Here is a 19,650-nt window from a genome sequence, read left to right on the forward strand (position 1 = left end):
ACCTCTAAAGTGATGGAAATTTTTATTGCTCTTTTCATGTTAGTTGACAATTAACTTTGAAAGATTTACTTCAACTTACAGCCAAAGATCATTTCAGAGCCCTTTTTCTGGCCTGAAATCAAGCCATTTTGATCATCAATTTACTAGCTTATTATCCAAATTTTAAAAGGCATGGCACAGTGGTAAGGAATTTTATTGCCACTCATGGAAACCCACCTTTGGGACGTTAAAATTCTTTTGATCATCACCCTCGTACCCCAATAACTGCATGTGAGATGACTAGATAATAGATGTTTTGTAGGTAAGAAATTTCATTATCCGTTCCATTATCTATTTAGGTAAGAGGTTCTTATTAATCCACTGAGGCAGCTCATAAAGACGTGGATATAATATTATATTTATTTAGAAAGTAAGTTTTTAAATTCTAAAAGCATCTGTTTTACTATAGCAAGCCCAGTTTTAAGTAACAGGTGCGTCCACGAAATATTTGGCTAAAAGTGCAGTTCCATGACAGAAAATCTAATCTAGTAAGTAGCTGAAGGGGTTGGATACCTGCTTTAGAAGACAGAGGGAAAATCACATTTCTTTGCACTTAGCCGCAGAGTAAATCGCAGGGGGGAAGAACAAATCTAGATAAGAAGTTTATGCTTCTTTAAATGAAGAGGATCTTTCATTTGGGGCAGGATGAATACCTCTACAATCCTCGAGAAAGGAATTCACATGAAAGCTGGGAAAAAAAAAATAGGTTTATTAAAAGGTTCCATTTATATTATTATTTGTCCCACCCCATTTATATTTTACAGTTGCCTATAGATGTAAGGGCCTGAGGTCCATAATTCAGATTGTCCAGCATGTCTTTGTAAATGTTTAGATCTGTGCTGCTTCATAACTCCACCAGGCAGTTACAGACGAGGGCAGCCCAGATATCTCTCAGTAGTGCAAATCCTCTTCGGTCACCGTTCGTACCAGAGGGTCAGACACCCAGCAAGAAAGCTCTGGGGTCCCGGTACCCTACAAAGCAGGGCGCTGCCCAAAAGCCGACCGGCTGTGCCCTGCAGGCGCTGCTGAGGTCCAGGGCGGGTGCCGGCAGGGCCGCCAAAGCGAAGCCCTCAGAGGCGGCCCCTTGCCGGGGCAGAGGCGGGGGCCGGGGCACGTATGTGAGCGGCAAGGGCACCACAGCGCCCTGGGGTCCGTAAGGGAGAGCGGGGCTGCAGAAGGGCTCCGTCCTCATCTCCTGCAGCTGCCGCTTGAGCTTCATCCGGCGGTTCTGAAACCAGGTTTTGATCTGGAGGAGGAGAAAAGACGAGGTTGGTTAGAAGGGCGCTCGGGCTCGTTCATCTCGTTGTTTGGAGCGGCGCTGTCGCCGTTCGCCGGGCCCACGGCGCGCCCCGCTCACCTGCACCTCGGAGAGGCGCATCCTGCCCGCCAGCTGCCGGCGCTCGGCCGCGCCCAGGTACTGCTGCCGCTGGAAGGAGCTCTCCAGGGTGCTGATCTGCTCCGCGCTGAACGCCGTCCGCAGCCGCCGCCCGCCGCGCCCGCAGGGCTCCTCGGGGCCCGGGCACTCGGGACCCTCTTCCGGCACGGGCTGCCCAGCTCCCGATGGCCTCCCGCCCGCTCCTGGGGACAGGAACAAGGAGGAAAGGGTCAGCCAGGCCCGGGCACCGCCTGGGGAACCGCCCGCCTCCTCCGGCCCCGAGCGGTGCTGCCTCCCCGGGCCCGGGGTGCCCCAGAGCCGCCGCCCCCCGCCCGGGAGCCCCGGGCTGTCCCGGTACCTGTGGCAGAAGCGGCCGCCACGCGTTCCCTGCTCCTGCCGCCTGTCCCTTCCCGCGGGCCCGCGGGCTGCGCCCGGCTCCGCTCGCCCTGGCCGAGGCCGGAGCAGGGCCGGTGGTCCGCGGACGATGCTCGGTGTGGAGAGCCCTCGGCGGTGCTCTTGAGAGCTTGGCTGCTCTGGGACAACCATTCCACGGAGAAAGGGGCCTTGGTCATCCTGGCTTGCTTCGGAGATGCCGGGAAGGAGGTATCGGGGAGCCCGGGCCTGTCCTTTATACCGCAGCTCTCGGAGGAAAACGTTGTTTGTGTAAATACACATCAAAGGGCCAGATAAGTATCATGTAATTGCCATCGGTCCTCCCCCCCAACAAAAGATATCGTTCACACATTGCCCCAGCTCGCAGAGGCTCGGCTCCGTCGTGTCTGCCCCTGAGGAGTTCACTCCGCCGTCAGTGATTTACAGCTCTTGTTACATCCTATCCCCATGCAAATGGCATTTATGGAGCTGAGCAGCCTCAAACGGCGCTGGGGAATGCACCCCCGGGGAAGCGCAGCGGCCCCGGCCCGCTGCAGGGAGAGGGGACGCTGCTGTTTCCCATCTCCCCTCTCCTGGAGATGCTTTTCCATTCCTTTTCGAGCACCAGGCCCTGTTCTTCTCAAGCCTGCTCCTCTGGGCTGAGCACTGCGTTCCCGAGACAGCCTCAGACGGGCAAGCGGAGGAACTCACTCGCTGGGTTATAGCGCCAGGTTATAAGCACCAGGCACAGGCTGAGGGGCTTTGGAGGAGAAGGTTGTGAAACAGAAAAGGGTAAATGTCAAGGTCATTGGATTCTATGAATCGACAGGCTCACGGTCGTTTATATAAAACTATGGCTTCTGGACTAACAAACTAATGACAATTATTGTCTTAGCATTGGCATTCTGCTGAAAGTTCTGCTGAAGTTACAGAATTCATGTCATATCTTCCCTCCCAGATCTCTTGCAGCTATGCAGGTCATCCAGATTTCTCTGCTATCTTACTATCCCTCTTTCTTCTTACTACCTTAAGTGTGTCTTTCAGAAACCTTTCTGTTCATCTTCGGGGTTTGTGTGTGACAGGAACACTTGGCTGCTGCAGTAAAGCCTCTGTAGCATATTGACAAAAGGCTCTTGGTGCTTTATGGGCAGTTTTTCTCTGCAGGGTAACCATGAATTCCCTCCCCTTTTCACCCTCCCCACCTGTTCGAGAACAGAGCAGGATAATTCCTGTCACAGTGCTGCTTGGTATCAGTCTGCCTCCAGAGACCATGATTGCACATGTTATTATTTATCTGTCCTTGTTCTTGCCTGCTGCTTTACACTCAGCCACCACCTGCACACAAACCCAGGGCTCTGCTGTCTACCCTGTGACTTGGCCACCCTGTTATTCTGCCACGCTGGCTGCAGTTCTCTGCATTCACCTTCTCTGTGATAACAGTTACTGTAACCACAGTTCTATTTCTTAGACTGTCCACGAGGCAGAGGTTTGAAAACCCTCTTAATTACTTTATGTCTAAATCTTCTAATGCATTCAATTTTAATATTATGCAGATATATTTTTTCTTTATATTAATCCAGTAAAAGTTTTATTAAAATCCTCTTGGTCAATCTTTTCCTAAACCAAACATTTCAACCACTTGTCCACTTCAAATATAGTTGCTGTATCCATTAATTGAGAGATCCTATCATTTTTTTGTTCACTAGAAAATTGTTTCACTGAGCTATATTCAAGTTTGACTTGTGAATCCCTTTTAGGCTCTCTCATTGATTGCTCATTTTCATGGCATAGCGTGAGTCCTACTTTGCTCTACCAGTGATGAAGACAGACTTGCTGTTCAAGAGTTGTCTGTAACCAAACAAAAATACAAACATGATTGTCACCTTTATATAAAGGTGTCTAATAACCGATTCAGGACCACAACCATACATGACCAGAGCCCTATTGAAGCCCTTTGTATCTGGCCTTTGTAGGTAGGGATTGACATTGCAGCCTGAGCCTACTAAACATGCTTCCTGGAGGAAAAATTGTGTAAAAATGTGTAAATAAACATTCAAGCATTAATGCCTCCCATATATGTTATCTGCCTAAAGAAGTCCACACACACTTCTAGCATGGACAAAGCCTGTCACACACACACACATATATGTATATGTATTTGTGGAGGGTTTTTTTTACCAAACAAATGGAACTGTTTGATATTTAATTATTTGAATCCTCATCCATTTATAATTCCCAAGCATTTTCTGATTAACAATGGAAAGTTTAGAAAGCTTACTTGACCAAACAAGATTGCGTTTAAATTTTCTGTTTTATAACACACTCCCACCACCCCCCCTACCCCATCCCACCTTGAATATTTCCGATTCTTAACTATTCCTTTCTTTAGGTAAATGTGAAGACTTCCCCCACCACAAACCTGAGGATGAATTTTAATATACCAGAGCTTCTGAGCATTAGACAGTTCTGTTGGCAACTTATCTCACAGAGCAGACCAAGCAGGCAGGAGATGGAGGGGAGACATACAGGAATGTGCCCTGCTCTCTGAATTACTGAAGGACAAGTCCCTCAACTCAGCTGCACTTAACACGAGGCCTGGCAGCAACCTCTCCAGGCAGAACTGGGAATATCAGTGCTACTGCCTGCTTGCAGATTCCTGACAAGTCTCCCTGCAGTCAGGCAAAATGCCGTTCTCAAGGACTAATTCTCACGAACATCAGAAAAAGAAAGTGTAACTTTTCTGCGAGCTTCCTTCTCAATTTAAATATTTCTGATCACTGAAACAGCATTCTGCATCACAGACGAGGCACAATCCCATCCCAATGAGATAAATATGTCCCATGTGCCCAGAATTATTTCCATCTTAGTCCTTACAGAATGTTATGTATAAGTATAAATAATATATCCCACTTACACTCTTATATATAACATATATAGTTATGTATCACCATAGAAATACTTTTAAAAATATATAAAAGAGTCTATTTCTGTGACATTACTTTTTCCAGCTTTATGTCAACAAATAAAGACACTTGACAAGCTGTCGTATAGGACAAAAAGAATACATAACCTAAGATGGAGCTCTAAAAATAGAAAATATTGAGTTTTATCATCCACTGATACATGTGCCTTTACTGATTTAAAGACTTTTTACCATCTGAGCTGCAAATTACATCTTTGTACACTGCTGGTTTATTAATTGCATTGTATTGAAGTAAATGGCACTGCAGAAAGATGGTGTCAAATGCTGAACTCCCAGAGACACAAATTGATCATGGTGTGACAAGATTAAACTAAATCTCATTTCCATTACACATAAAATGTATAAGTCTCCTTGATAGGTAACAGATGACTTCTGAATGTTATGACTGCTACAATATTTAACAGCTGCTAGTTTAATTTTATCTAAAATTCTTAAGCTGCCCTCTTTGTGTTCCTATCTATAATTCATTAAGTGCTTGTTTGAAAATCTCCTGCTAATCTGTGATTCAGAAATACCCTGTTTGAAATCAAGTGATATTACCAACGGGATGAAAACCTGTTCATGCTAATGAAATTTGTCAGAGTAGGGCAGGGACAGATAGTACCTTTTACTCTGCTGCTAGAGGGGGCAGAGACAAAGAGCTCAGACATACCAAGATGATTGCCACTAGCAGGAGTTTGGAGATCCATTACCATAGATAATTGGCAATACTCTATGCAGATGTTTGCAGAATACACAGCTGCCCTCTTTGGGGAGGCAGCACCGTCCTCTTCAGAAATCTTCCCACACAACACTGGTCTCATGTTGAGGAGATTCTGCAGAACTACTTACTTGGCTGCCTACTAGACACAGAAATATTGGATATTAGATAATAAATAGGAATATTCTGGGATTACATCTCAGCCTTTGAGAATCAATCGTGGCTCCACATCTTCCAGCCCAAAGCTCAGCTCTGCCCTAGTAAGGCAGCTCAGAGCCCTGCAGAGGGGCAGGATTGTGCTGAGACATCCCCTCACTGTTGGAGCTATGGGGGAGCTGAAGAGAGAGCAGCTGAGGTGGTGACTACCTTGGGTTCCCCACAGGTGCCAGGGAGAGCTGCCAGCACCTGGCCTTGCTGCAGTGGGTACACAAGACCAAGGGAAGGGACTGTCACTTTGCCACTCCTGTAACATTGCAGTGAGACTAGAGTAGAGGGAATTTGTGGTTCTTATGAGTAGCTAGGTGGTGATGCAACTCAAAGAGTAAAAACCAGGCAGTTTATGCCACACAAGGGCCATGTGTTCACCTGTGGACATGCAGATTTCCCATGAAGGTCCGTCCAGGACAGCAAGGGCTGCTGGCATCTGCTATGCAATTTACATGGTCTTTGTCCTGGTGTGTTTATCCAAACATTCTGTTTCCGAGTAATCGCTATTTAGGACTTAAAGGCATTACAAATGGCCTCCAACCAATCTCTTAATTATCAATTATTATCATTATCTTTCCTCTTTGACAGAATAACAACTACTTTTCCATGAGGCATTTAAAAACCGTATGTGCAGAAATACCAGGAGGGCCTGCTATAAACATAGTGACAATGCACAGATGAAAATTAAATGTCTCATCATGTTTGGAATTGATCTAAATCAACAGAGCACTCAAAATGCCAAGAGCTCCCATGGCTCCTTAACACAACCCTGACACCAGCAGCTAAAGAGGATCAGTGAAATGTTTTTAAATATATATATATATATATATATATATTCTGCAGAGACATCCTGCAAATATTAAGAAAGAAATCAGTAATTTAAAAGGCTCTTTACCCAAATTTAAGCTTATTAAAAAAAGTCAAATTCATTACGAAGCAGGACCACATTTAGAACATGTACTGCTGTTGTTACAGAAGAAAGGTACAGCAACAGAGTCTTTTGTTTGTTTATTTATTTATTACTAGAGAAACTATTAATAGTTGGAAACCCATTCAAGTTTTAGGTATGTAAATCCTACTTCAGCACTCATTACTATCATATTGCCAGAGGGACACTGCTCAAATGAAACTGCTCAGAAGTCTGTGGTTGGTTTAATTCTGTTTAGATTAGAAATGAGACTTTAAAAACAATTAGACACATTTAGACGCCTTGTAATCTTTTCAAAACCTAGCAGAAAGGCTAACTTCACATTTTACATCAAGGTTTTTTTCTTTGTCAGTCTTTGCTGAATGATTTTTTTTTTTCATGATGATTACTTCTAAATTTACATTTATCAACATATAAAAGTAAAAATGAATTAATCTGATATTTTTCATTACATTCATATTTTCCACAAATACTTTCTAAAGAAATTTAGAAAGAATTGACCAAGTTGACCAAAGCATTTATTATTTGTGAGAATAACTTTTCGATTTCAGCTATTCAAGAATGAGTAATTTCCCTCCTTGATTTTAGAGTTAGCCTTTGAGCATGATGAGTCAGTCAGCAGGAGAATGAGCTATCACAGCTGGCAGCCCTGGGACATCTATCATGATTTGTGCCCATCCTGGTCATGACATACAATGCTGCTTTGAAATGCGTTGGGCTCAGCAGTGAAAATGTTTTACTGACTCTTCCTTCCCCCCTAACTTACACCTAAAATAAACAAGGTGTTTGCATTGCTCCAAAACCAGTCTGTTCAAGTTAAATGGAAATAATCTTTACCTTTTTTTTTTAACTGACTTCAAAGCTCTTCTCCATTCCACATTTTTAGTTATTTCCCCCTTCTTCTGTATTCCTCACTATACACCGTTTCTTCATATTTTCCTTATTCCAGTCACTTCCATCAAGTATCCTGCAAATGTTACTATCTCCTGAAAAAAGAGAATAACTTTGGCAGGATATTTAACTGTAGCAACAGAACATAAATGGCACTGTATGTCTGCCTTTACTTATCCCAAGCAGGGAGCACAGGCGTGTCCTGACATTCTCTTAGTTTACTGCTAAGGGAAAACCTGGGCTTAGTGGGTGAGGAATGTAGTTGGGTTAAGATGCTTAACACTGCCCCTGTAACCTGCAATTCGATGTCTACGTTTCCTCCAGACAGTGCAGTGTAATTCTTCTTCCAGATTTTATGGAAATGAGTGTATTACACAGCAGTAGAAGGTCAGTAGGATTTAAGACTATGACAATGTCTGTGTGCGTTCTCTGAAAGATTAAAGGGAGCAGCTGAACGCTGAATAAAAATACATGTTCATTTTACAAAAGGAATATATTTAAAAAACGCCCTGCCATTTTGTGTTTGCATGTTTCTAGTGAGCAAGGTTTGGGCAGACACCTGAACGGCCGATCGATGGGTTTTCACGCTTCCCTCGGCAGCGCCAGCGGTAAAACGCTGCCGAGAGCCTCTTGTGCCATCTCCTGGTTGTACCGAGACTCCACACCCAGAAAGCTGCCGCGGAAAGGAAGGGAAGTAGGAGAAATTTAGCAATGATAGAATCAGGGAGTCATTCAGGTTGGAGAAAACCTCTAAGACCATCGAGCCCAGCCCATAATCTAAGTTTACTACTAAACCACGTCCCTGAGTGCCACATGTGGCAGTGGAACGCTCCCGGATGGTCACTCAGCTCCTGGCAGCTAAGGACTCGCCCGGCACATGGATCACATGGATGTGCATGGTAGGCTCCGCCTCTAGTCCCTCTGCTGCTGCTCTTGGCATCGAGTCATTTTCCGCTGCATTGGCATATGTATGGAAAGGAAATTCAGCATCCCTCTAGAACATCCTTGACATCAGTTCTAGCAACTCATCCCACAGCATCACCTACTTTTGGTATGCATCAGTGGAAGAATGCAAATAAACCCGTGAAAATTGAAGTGACTGGAATACAATTAAATTAGTAATAAAATTCATATAAATCCCTGATTACAGGTAAGTATTTGAATTATGTACAATTTACTTCACTGAAGATCCCTACTGAGTCCCTCTCGCTTCACAGGAACAAAGAGGCCTGTGCACTTATGACAGAGTTTTATCTCACTTTTCTTAAAAATTCATAGGAAAGCAGATCTTAGAGGTGTGTTACAGATGAGTAACTATTCCAGTGCTTCACAGGGAGCTTTCCAACACAAAAACTGAAACAAAATCAGCCTTGTTTTAAAACCAAGTGCCTAAACTTCACAAAACACACACACACACACACACACACACACACACACAACCCAAAAAAACCCAACCAAACAAACAAAAAAAAAAAAACCAAAAACAAAAAAAAAACCAACAAAAAAAAAACCCCAAAACCAACCAAACAACAACAAAAAAATCCCTCACCCTGCAGCCACTACATTTTTTTTACAGCAACAGTTCACATTCACAGGTCTGCTCAATCCAGTCTTGTCTATGTAAGTCCAATTCTTTCTCAGTTTATGTTTTTAAGTATATACTTATTGCAGTCCTCTACTCTCTCTCATTTTGACTGTATGTATCCTAGCTGCAGCGCCTAAATGGTAAAGTATTCCTGCTGATGCCTCTCTATTGCCAAACAGAGCAAAATAGTTACCTTCTGTCACATGCAGCCCTCGTGTAGTACACTTCAGGTGTTTTCCCCCACCTTCTTCTTTCCTTTTTGCAAACTGTACACATGGATTCACATTCAGCTTCTGATCTGTTATGATCCCCAGGGATTTTTACTGAACCTCTGTAGTTATTTTTCATTTAATATTTATCCTTCAAAACCATAAGACTTGGATTTGAAATTTAAACTGCTGTGATGAACATGGTGAGTTCTAATCTTTTATGTTGTATAAATGTGCTTTCCCCATCCCACCTTGTATTTCAGCAGTAAAATTCAGAGACATTCCTACACGTTCCATACAGTGTAGGCTGTGAGAAGACTGCTTTCTGGTAATCCTGGGAAGTTTGCCTCCCTCACTGGAGTATGCAGAGTCCCAGGCAGGTTTATCTTGTTACTGTGACTGTGATAGTTCCCTTCTTCCCACCCGGGTGTGTTGAGAACCGAGCATGTTTTACCTCATTACTGTAAGCCAGAATAATTTGCTCCCCGCCATCTGCACGGATGCCAAGGTGAAGGCCATCTGCAGACCTTGGAATTCAAACAGCAGCACCTGCATTGCACGGGGCAGCTAATGAGCAAAACAGGACATTGCAGATGTGTGGAATGTTAATTAGCACAGATTTCTTTGCTCACCCCCACAGCATTCTCCTTGGAGCGTCACTCCTGAGCAGGGCTCCAGTGCATTGGGTCCTCATTTGGGTGGTGCTCCAGGATTCCCACTGTGGGAACGCTGCGCTTTCGATAAAGCCAAAGCTCTCACTTATTTTGTGCCTTGTCCCTGAGGGATCTGCACCTGCTTTTCACTCATAACATCTGGCTAGTCCCAACCCCACTCAATTCACTTTCACAGTTTAACAAGCATGCTAATTACCCTTTGAAATGAAGTACTAACCAGTTGTGTATTCACCTTAGAGGCCCATCATCTGAATCTGAGTGACCAAATATAAAACTGGGCCAGGAGAATCTGTTGTCAAGGCATTTATTGACTTCAATGTACAACATTATGTTTTTACCTCTTAGGACAGTTACCTTGACCATGACTTCATGGACAAAAACATGTCAGTCTTTTAAATAAGTCTCTAAGCTTACAGATTTTCAGACAGCTTTTCCAGTTACTCTTCTAGTGTCAAACTCTTCCTGGCTGATTCTCTGTCATTCTCTTTACCTTGTCTTCCCATTAATTCCCGTGGTCTTGCCCATTTTTAAAAAGTAGTATTATTTTACAGTTCTATGGGAACTCACTCATTCTTCCTCCATCAAAAATACAGTAATTCCAAGATTATTTCATTTTTCCCCATTATTATAGAACAGATTTAATCAGAAGTTAATGTTATGATAATTAGCTTGATAGCCTCTGACCTGCATTCCTGGTTAACAGATCATGACATGCATTGTTTAGAGGAGTGGCAGTGGAACAGCAAGCACTCCAGGCTTTTGCACCATCCGATACTTACCTCTTCTGGTAAGCAGAGAGCTATTACTGTATAACAGAAAAATATTTAAAAATCTATTTTTAAATGGATTTGCTTTTGCTTTTCCCTTGCTGACAAAAATTTTTTGTCTGTCCAATTTTGTTCCTAACCCGCTGTGCTGTTATTTTATATTTGTTCTTGATAATGTAACTGTCATGTTTCCACTTCTTCTTTTCCAGTATTCTTTTTTTATTTTTTTTCAGGTAATTGATAAGCCTGTAATGCAGCCACAGTGCTCTTTGAGTTTTCTTTCCTTTGCATGTGGATAGAATGTTATACTTAAAATATGGCCTTAGAAATTCTTCTTAGAAACTCTCAGGTCTCCTGAATTTTTCTTTGTGTTTTAATTCCTTCCCCAGGACCTCATGTACCAATTCCTTGAGTTTGTTGAAGTTTGTTTTCTTGAAGCCCAGTGTTACTATTCTGCTTCTTTCATCTCTTTCTTTTCTTTGAATCATGAACTCTGTTGTCTCATGGTAACTTTCATCTTGATTGCTTTCCACATGAAGATTTCCAATAGTTTATCTATTAAACACTGTAAAATCTTAAAGATTATTCCCTATGGTTCCAGCACTAGCTTATATCCACAAAGCTGCATCTGAAGTGTCCTCACGCTGGGCTCAGAGAGCAAATCACATCCTGGCTGTCGGCAGAGGGATAAGAAGGTGGTATGGGTAGGGATGTGGGCACAGTGTACTTCAAGGTATCCCTTGGTCTGGAGAAACAATACATGAGAGACTACTTGTGACACTTCAAAATACATCATCCTTGCAATTTTTAGATGCAGCCTAGGATATTCGGTATTTCATCAGCTTAGTTGATTAAACATCAAAAGAGTTGTTTGATAGTCTGTTGAGTTCTTCACATCCTTCTCTAGGTTTCTGTCCATTATCTTTTATTTAAATAAACTAATTTGGGGGATTTTGTATTCTCAACAATGGTCTTTAACAGAATTATCCAACCTTTGACCTGCAGTTCACCTTCATGGAGAAAAGTTACTTTGCTCATGTCTGTGTGTCTGTATTTTCATCTCAGGAATCATCTGTTCTTTTCCACCTTATATTTTCATGTCCTTTGCACCCGTTCACTTCGTTGCATCAAGAAAATGAGAACTAGGAGATATCTTGAAGGGATATAAAGACACTTCTTCCCCAAAAGAAGTGACTCTATTTTCCCTTTCCCCTAGAAAACCCAATAATCCTAGTCTATGACTGTGCAGCTGATTATCCTGGAATTTTGCTACTTAGGTAAATAATCTACTACTGTTATTGTTTATGAATTTTATCATACATGACAGCAAATGAGCATCAATTTGCAGAGTTATTGTCATTAATTGATAGATTAAAACCAGCCACATTAAAAGTTTCTTCAAACTTGTTTGCTGCTGGAATTTTTAAACAGGAATTCAAAAGGTGAAATTGTTCATTCTCACATGTATTTTAGAGGGTTATCTGACTATGAAACCACATAAAAATCTCCAATGGAAGATTTCACCACAAATTAGTAATTTATTGGTATGTAATAATTACAAGATCTCTTGGGGGAAAAAAACTTTATAGTCCAAATGGTAGTGAGGGCAGTGTCTTACATTTATAGTAACTTAACAATGGCAAAAACATTTATAGATGAAGATTATCTCCTAATCAGTCAAATCCCAAAGATGCCCCCTCAACTAAGTCTGATTTATAGGACTTTAGTTTTCAAATATTATTCAAACCTTCATTTCCAATGCTTTGAGGGTCTGTCAAAGCTCAGTATACATTTAAAACTCATTATTTATAAAAGCATATTTTGAGAAAAGAAGACTTTCTGGGGGAAAAAAAAGCTAGCTCTAAACAGAACACTTGGAATTTAAACAAGATTATGCCTTGGATTGTATTTAAGCAAGTATGAGGAAGAAAATTTATCTGCACTCTTCCCACCATCATAATATCAAGGATTGAAACAATCAGCTGTTTGTTTAACACTGAGAAAATCGATGACTTCCGCACCTTTCTAACTGTAGTTTATTTATTTTTTAAATTACAATTTTTCCTCAAGTTTTAATCCTTTGCAAACCACATTGAGTACTCACAGAAATGATGAGTCTCAGCAACACTTATGAAACCAATCCAATACACAAGGCAAAGTCTAGAAGTGGTTGAAAATTTTCTAAAGGAATGAATTTGTCAGAATCATGAATCAGTGTTGATTCACTAATTATGTTGCAGGTCGTTGGTTTGGGATTCTACAGAATGTTTCATAGGATGCAATTGAATTCCATCCCTGCTTCCTGGCAGGCTTCTGGAGGTGTTGGAGCTGGAAACCTGGTTTGTAACAGAGCTGGTATGAGAAGGACACACTTCCCAGCTCTCTCACAAGAGGAGTGAAAACCCCAGGGATCCTGGGGGCAAACATCTGCTAAGGGCACCAATACACAAAGCAACCAGAAAGTCTCCCAAGGAGCAGACTTCACTTCAGAACTCCATGGCTCACTGTTTGAAAAATAAACATAACAGCAAGATGAGGGGAAAGTGGAAAAAATGAGGAAGAGCTAGGACAGCTGGTGGCAATTGTGGCTTAAAGAACAAACTCAAATTTTTTTACCCAAAAATTCTAGTTTGGTATTGGAACAGGAGCACAGGTCCAGACTGCAAAGTCCCTCACTTTTGCAGTACAATTACTGATGCCAATAATATTTTGCCAACTAGATAAAAATGAACATGTTTCTTTGATATGTTTTATCCCATTATTTTTTCTTAAAGGACATTCCCTACAAAGAGAGAAAACTTTAGCTCAACCCTTACTGCTTCTTAGTCATAAATAAGGAGCACGGTTATAGGCAAGGTGTAACTTTCTTCTCAAGTCTGTGTTGTATAAGATACACATACCTCAGTGTTCATGGACAAAACCAAACCAGGTTCCTTGTAAAGGAGTGGATGTTTTTCATTAGCTATTAATATTTGTTGCTGTTGTTGTTGTGGGGTGGTGCCTAAAGAGAAAATCTGAAATATCTGATTGAGGGAAACACACCAAGTAGTACCTTAACACTATGCATTAATACCAATATAAGGTTTGATAGGCTGAAGCACTTACAGAGGACATGAGCTGATTTTATAAAATCTTGTATAGCACCAGTTACTGTCACAGAATAAGCAATATTTTCTAGAGGTACTAACACAGAGCTAAGAAATACATGAGCTAATTCTCATGAGAGCAAAATATAAATGATAAGAAAATTCACAAAAGCAATTTCAGAAGTCTGACTGCGAACTGTATAAAATGAATTTATTAAGGACATGTGATTAACAAGTCTTGTGGAGTACTTTACATTAGTAAAACTTATGCTATTTAAAATTTTACTCTTGTTCAAAGGCAAAGTGTGGGTTTAAGTGAATGGTGATTTTTAATTGACAAAATCCCAAATAACTACTACGAAAACCAATTATTTAAAATAATATGCATACAGATAAAATACATGAAATGTATGTCTGAACATATGTCTGAACATAATGTTATCATTAACATTCTTAAATCATAAAGCTAAGAGGTAAATATTAAACATTTTCACATTTGGCAATTATTAGAGAAATAGCAACATGATTTACTTCCCTAAGGGTAAGTCAGAATACTATAATTAATGACATGTTAAACCTACATATGGTAAATAAAATAAATCATATTAAAAGTAGGACAAAAGCAAGAAAACCCTATTGAGGACTGAGTTCTTCAGTGTTTAAACCAATAAGAGCCAAAAGTTAGTGGTATTGTATTAGTAGGAAAAAGTTAAAGGAAAGTATAGACACACCTTGTTTTTACTGAAGAAGACGAGAGAGGGTTGAGATGTAATATTGCTGTTACTGACAAGAGAAAAGGAGAAGCCTTCCTCTTATACATTGAGAAAGCTACAGTTCAGCATGTGCACATGCACTTCTGTCAAACACAACAGTACAAATGCAAAATACCAGACATGTACACGCTCCCATTTCTTACATCATTATCCTTCTCCATCACTTGACAGATACTTAGATCACATCTACCCTTTACTCCTCTCAAAACATTTTCTTTTTAATTTTTTTTTTAACACAGTTCTAAGTAAATCACTTTCAGAACAGTGCTTAAGTGCTTCTTGCCCTTCCCTACTTCTCATTCAACACTACCACAGCTCCCACTGGTAGAAATACTTGTATTTTTAACTAATTCGTAGCCTTAACATTCTGGCCTTGCATAAACCTGGGTAGCTCAACAAATTTTCCAGCAAGAGCAACACATTTCATGGCCATTTAGAAGGTCCTGTAAGTATAAGCTCTATGAATAGGTTAGCACCACAGTTTTACGAGTTGCAGATCCAAATTTCACATAGTTATCTTCTATTGGATGCTGCTGGAGCACTGTGATCTACAAAAACAACCTCAGGAGCAAAAGTCATACTCAAATGTGCACACATACAGACAGACATAAATTGGCAAAGTGACTCTTGTGCCCAATACAGATAAAAAAAGCAATTTCACATTTACTGTCTTCACAATGCCAGGAGTGCAGAAGCAGAGCAATACTCACATTCAGCTCTTACTTTCATTTGGAAACAGGTTAGCCTGATGACTTTAAAATCAAACTAAAAAGTTGAAGGATAGCATTCCTCTCCTTCCTTGGTAGGAGAAACAAACAGCCAATTACTTATGTCAGTTACAGTTTTCATGATATACAACATAAAAGCAAGACACACCAACAGTCAATGAGGAGCAGAGGATCTGTATTTCTGAATTATATGCATAATATGGCAGGATATAAGTGTACTGTGTTTATATAAAAATAGATTCAACATTTATTGAACTATGTTTTGAACTCTCCTAGGCCAACTTGGCAACAGAAGCTGGAATTTTAACTTTTTTTCCACAGTATTTTTTAGATATTGGTTTTCAGGCTAATTAATTATTTATGCTAAAGAAGAGTAACAGAACTAATAAGCCTTTTCATCCTCTCTTCAATTTTATCTCTCTTTTTACTCTTTTGATCTGCCACCCAGTTGCCAGTGATTCAAATCTCATTAGTCAGCATTTTATAATTCCATGGTGAGAAATAAAATAATTTTAACTTGAGACAGTATCTTATGTCACTTCACTTAAGTATTTGCTTGGAAATAGGTCCAATAGATGAAGTCAACTTAATCCGGTTTTACAGTCTAGACCCAGAATAGAACAGATGAAACATAAATAATTACTGAAATGTTGCTTTCATCCTGCGCAGCGTGTCCTGAATTTTTCGCGAATGTTTTTCTGCTGGTATCCGATGGAAGTTGGCACAGTTGTCAGCTGCCAAGGAAGAAATGTCTGCATCTTTAAAACGAGTTATTCTTTGTCTGAGGTAAGACTGCAGCTTGAAATCTGGTGCATATGTATAAGGATTCTCTTGAAAGGCATGAACTTGGCTCACAACTTTTGCAATATTTCTTTTAAGAGAATATGGTAAAAAAAGATTAGTTTGTTTTGCTGATGATAAAAACAAAAGCATAAACCAAAAAACAAACCTTAAAGGAAATTCAAAGGCATCTTTTATTCTATTGTGCATGTACCTCTAATAACATGTCTAAACAAATGAAACTATTTGAACTGCTAGCAGTGAAATGCTGCATTAGCTCTCATTATCTTATTAGACAATAGTATAATAAAAAGTATAGGTGATATATACATATAATTAAAATAATTACCTAAGTTTAGTCCACTTGTGAGCTCCATTTGTCATTGTGAATCCTCCAGTTTCAAGTTGTTGGACATGCATAGCCAAAACATGGGCTGAGGGAATTGTTGGAAGAGTTTTGAATCTGTCTCCTTCCATCAGACATAAGCTGTCGCTTTTTAAAAACACCTAGTTAAAAATACACATGGATTAATCTCACATTAAATCTTGGGGAAGGTTTTACAAGTTCTCTGTGTACTTAACACCATCTATTTATCTGTCATGAAAATTAACTTTTGGCACTGAGGTTGAAGAAAACACTATGAATTCATCTTGCAGTTAACTTTTTAAAGTACACAAACCCCCTAACTTTAATCAAAAGATATTTCATACATAATTTCAATTGTTGTAAATTGCAGGCAAAACTGCATTTTAAAACCTCACTCTATGTTTCAAAATTGTATAGATCAATAAAAGAATTCCTATAATAAAATAAGCATGTAATATTTTTCAGAACATATTACAGCTGCGAAGCTTCTGCAGAAATCTTCTAATGCAATGTAGCATTTGAAATTTTGATTTGTCACACATGACACATGATAAAGAAATACCGAGATTAAAATTTATGTAAACTCTTGGATTAGGAGTAAAAAGTCTTCAATCAAATTAAACTCATAATAAAAGTAAAAATTATGGTTTACATCCCACAGAGACCCCCCCCATTTAAGCAGATCTTGCACCTTCTCCAACCCCAAAACATGTAATTTTGCATTAAGGACTTTATACTATACCTCAACAGCCTTGAGTTCCTCCATTATCTCAGCTACTTTTGCAGGTAGAATTTTCCAGGCCTTACAATAAAACAGAATATATTTTTGTTTTTCACATTAATGTCTATATTGGAACAAGATTATATTAAGCAAAATGGTTAGAGAACAGAGTCCCAAACTTACTGGCAACTGTCGTACAATAAGATTTTCCAAGCCTGCTAGGATTTGCATTGCAGTAGCAAAATTTCTTTGTTCATAGCAGTATTTTGCTATAAGAAGAAATTTTGATAACAAGCTCACCTGCCGCTGGAAAAAAAATTAAAATATATAACATACATATACATAGTAAATCTACATAATAAAATTTAGAAGAAGAAGAGGTGTTTCCTTTTTCAATTTGTTATCAAAATTGCTGACTTTAGTAGCATTTCCCTTCACACATTTTTTCTCTTCCTGTCACTCAGGTGTCCTTGATAAAAGTTTGACCCATATTCCCCTCAGACAATCCATTTCTTATATTCTGTTCGGTTTTGACACCTGCTACAAAAAAGCATCCAAGACCTTCCCTGTGACAACAAACCAAATTATTAACTGCCCACTCACAGGTGTATTTCAGAATATTTCTTGTGGGTTTGCTACATAGCAAGTCATAGCTAATGACAAATTAACTGTTTTGTAGTTAAGAGTACAATAAACAATGACTAACCTTAGTTGTGTGACATGTTACAATTTCAGCAGCAACCCAGGTGCTGATACTCTCTGCATTTTTTAATAATTGCAGAAGGTACTGGTCTTGTACGCACTTCGACAGAAACAGATTACAGACTTTAAGTGAAACTGTCTCAGCAGAAACTGCCCTAAAGAAAATACAGAGAAAGAGAAAAAAAAAACAAAAAAAAGGCAAAAAATAATTCTAGACCATACTGGATTTTTAAAGAAAACCTTGATTGTGAAGAAGTAAGCTTCTAACCATTTAAAAAAATTTTGCATTTCTTGCCATCTTGATTTCATACTTCATGATGTGCATAGTGAGCCATGTCACTTTTTCTTCCTTATAATTACAAGGTAAGTATATCTGATCAAAAACTAAGCATATATAGGATACATTCCTGTACATAAAAACACTTTCACCACTCATTAGTGCACAATAAAACCCCAGCCAATCTGACACAAAATAACAGCCAGAAACGCAAACTTTACTGCAGCCACATAAGAAATCAAGCCTGACATCTAGTGGCACCACACACGTCATTTCCCGTGACTGAACCCCAAAATCTGTATAAACCAGGTGATCTAGCCTTGGCCATTGAACAACCTGTAAAAAATGCGTTGCTTTAGATGTTCATTCCCTACCCTTAGAAGCAAAAATCTACCATAGGTAGTGCAGTTAACAATTCTAATTAGAAGTTAACTGAATCCACTGAGTATGTAAGAAGCAGACCATCATAAAAATAATTAGGTCTATGTGGTTGGAAGAAAACATTAATTACTGATGATCAAATAATTTAAATAGGTTGGTAACCACTCTAGTAACTATTGAAAAATTCCTGTTTATCTCTGAATGTCAATAATTCATCTCTCTAATATACAGAAGAACCATTGCACAGAGAAGCTGTGGGGTCTCCATTCACCTTCAAAACCCAACTGCACATAAGTCTGGGCAACCTGGTCCAGCTAACCTTGCTTTCAGCAGGGTAGTTGGACTACTTTTGGTGAGAGGTCCCTTCCAACCTCAGCTATTTTGTAAGACTATAAATACCTTTGAGATTTTATACACATATGCATATTCATGACCAAAGATGTACTTCAGAATCCATGACATTTTTCCCTGCCAAAAATGAAACCTTTCAAGCAACCCCCAACACAAGCTCTTAGAAATATTTTGGCCTCAACTCACTTTGGATTTCAAAGAAATCACCTGGCAAACGTGGCCTCCCACACCCATACACGTCCATAGATACATATCAGTATCCACGTATGAAATCTCCAGAAATTAAATAACCCATAAAAATAGCCCCTAGGCTACCTAGGCTGCAAAAAAATTACTAAGTATTTAAATTGTTTCTCTGATTCTGGCTGTGTTAAAAGTGTGACACTTTAAATTATTGTACATCAACAAAATCAAATGGCAGTTAAAACAAGCAACTTACTTCGGCACAGCGACACATTTGTCTTTAACACCAAGTGCTCTGGAATTTAGGAAGTGTACTGGATGACATTTATTAAATACTTCCTAAACAACAAAAAAAGCAAGATATATTTGCTGTTAGTTCTAACAATTCTTTTAAAATGCTCAGGAATAAAAATGACAGAGTATGTCCTCCTCCCACCCCACCTGCATGAATTATGAGAGGGATCACAGCCTAAGAATAGCATTGGATGTTCTAAATTTCACTGTAGAGTTTTCAAGAGAAACGTTTTAACTCAAAGTCTTATATAAAATAGTATGAAATAAGCTTGAAACA

At 39.7% G+C, this 19,650-nt stretch overlaps 2 protein-coding genes across 7 annotated transcripts in view; both read right to left on the reverse strand.

The window, feature by feature from the left end:
• Positions 1–755: 755 nt before the first annotated feature.
• Positions 756–9,773, reverse strand: LOC120756222 (homeobox protein vent1-like). Of its 5 annotated transcripts, none has more exons than XM_040072239.2 (5): positions 9,744–9,773; positions 7,442–7,590; positions 5,422–5,611; positions 1,397–2,055; positions 756–1,285 (listed from the first exon to the last, which is right to left on the reverse strand). In XM_040072239.2, the coding sequence occupies exons 3-5, from the start codon at positions 5,570–5,572 to the stop codon at positions 974–976; spliced, it is 1,122 nt and encodes a 373-aa protein (XP_039928173.1). In that variant the 5' UTR covers positions 5,573–5,611; positions 7,442–7,590; positions 9,744–9,773; the 3' UTR covers positions 756–973. The 5 variants fall into 5 exon arrangements, with proteins under 5 accessions (XP_039928173.1, XP_039928170.1, XP_039928169.1 ...); XM_040072236.2 differs by lacking the exon at positions 9,744–9,773 and adding an exon at positions 9,274–9,625 and having other exon boundaries at positions 5,422–5,608; XM_040072235.2 differs by lacking the exon at positions 9,744–9,773 and adding an exon at positions 9,274–9,625.
• A 4,538-nt stretch (positions 9,774–14,311) lies between these two features.
• The window catches only part of KNDC1 (kinase non-catalytic C-lobe domain containing 1), a 59,389-nt gene continuing 54,050 nt past the window's right edge, over positions 14,312–19,650 (reverse strand). Inside the window, exons 25-30 of one of the 2 annotated variants that reach the window (XM_040071792.2) lie at positions 19,336–19,418; positions 17,892–18,042; positions 17,369–17,491; positions 17,207–17,266; positions 16,447–16,604; positions 14,312–16,188 (exon numbers count right to left, since the gene is read on the reverse strand). In XM_040071792.2, coding sequence (XP_039927726.1) covers positions 15,957–16,188; positions 16,447–16,604; positions 17,207–17,266; positions 17,369–17,491; positions 17,892–18,042; positions 19,336–19,418 — 807 coding nt within the window. In that variant the 3' untranslated portion in view covers positions 14,312–15,956. The remainder of the gene's footprint in view (positions 16,189–16,446; positions 16,605–17,206; positions 17,267–17,368; positions 17,492–17,891; positions 18,043–19,335; positions 19,419–19,650) is intronic. The other variant, XM_040071793.2, reaches the window with a different exon arrangement.

The sequence above is a fragment of the Hirundo rustica genome, chromosome 8, assembly GCF_015227805.2.
Source record: "Hirundo rustica isolate bHirRus1 chromosome 8, bHirRus1.pri.v3, whole genome shotgun sequence".
Classification (NCBI taxonomy): Eukaryota; Metazoa; Chordata; class Aves; order Passeriformes; family Hirundinidae; genus Hirundo; species Hirundo rustica.

Bases quoted from the DNA above. Each gene is read 5' to 3' on its own strand.
- LOC120756222 (XM_040072239.2), bottom strand. From the start codon at position 5,572: ATGAGACCAGTGTTGTGTGGGAAGATTTCTGAAGAGGACGGTGCTGCC. The intron at 2,056-5,421 runs GTATGTCTGAGC...TTTTCCTCCGAG, and splicing joins TGCTAGTGGCAATCATCTTG to AGCTGCGGTATAAAGGACAG. The intron at 1,286-1,396 runs GTGAGCGGGGCG...CTCCTCCTCCAG, and splicing joins TGCGCCTCTCCGAGGTGCAG to ATCAAAACCTGGTTTCAGAA.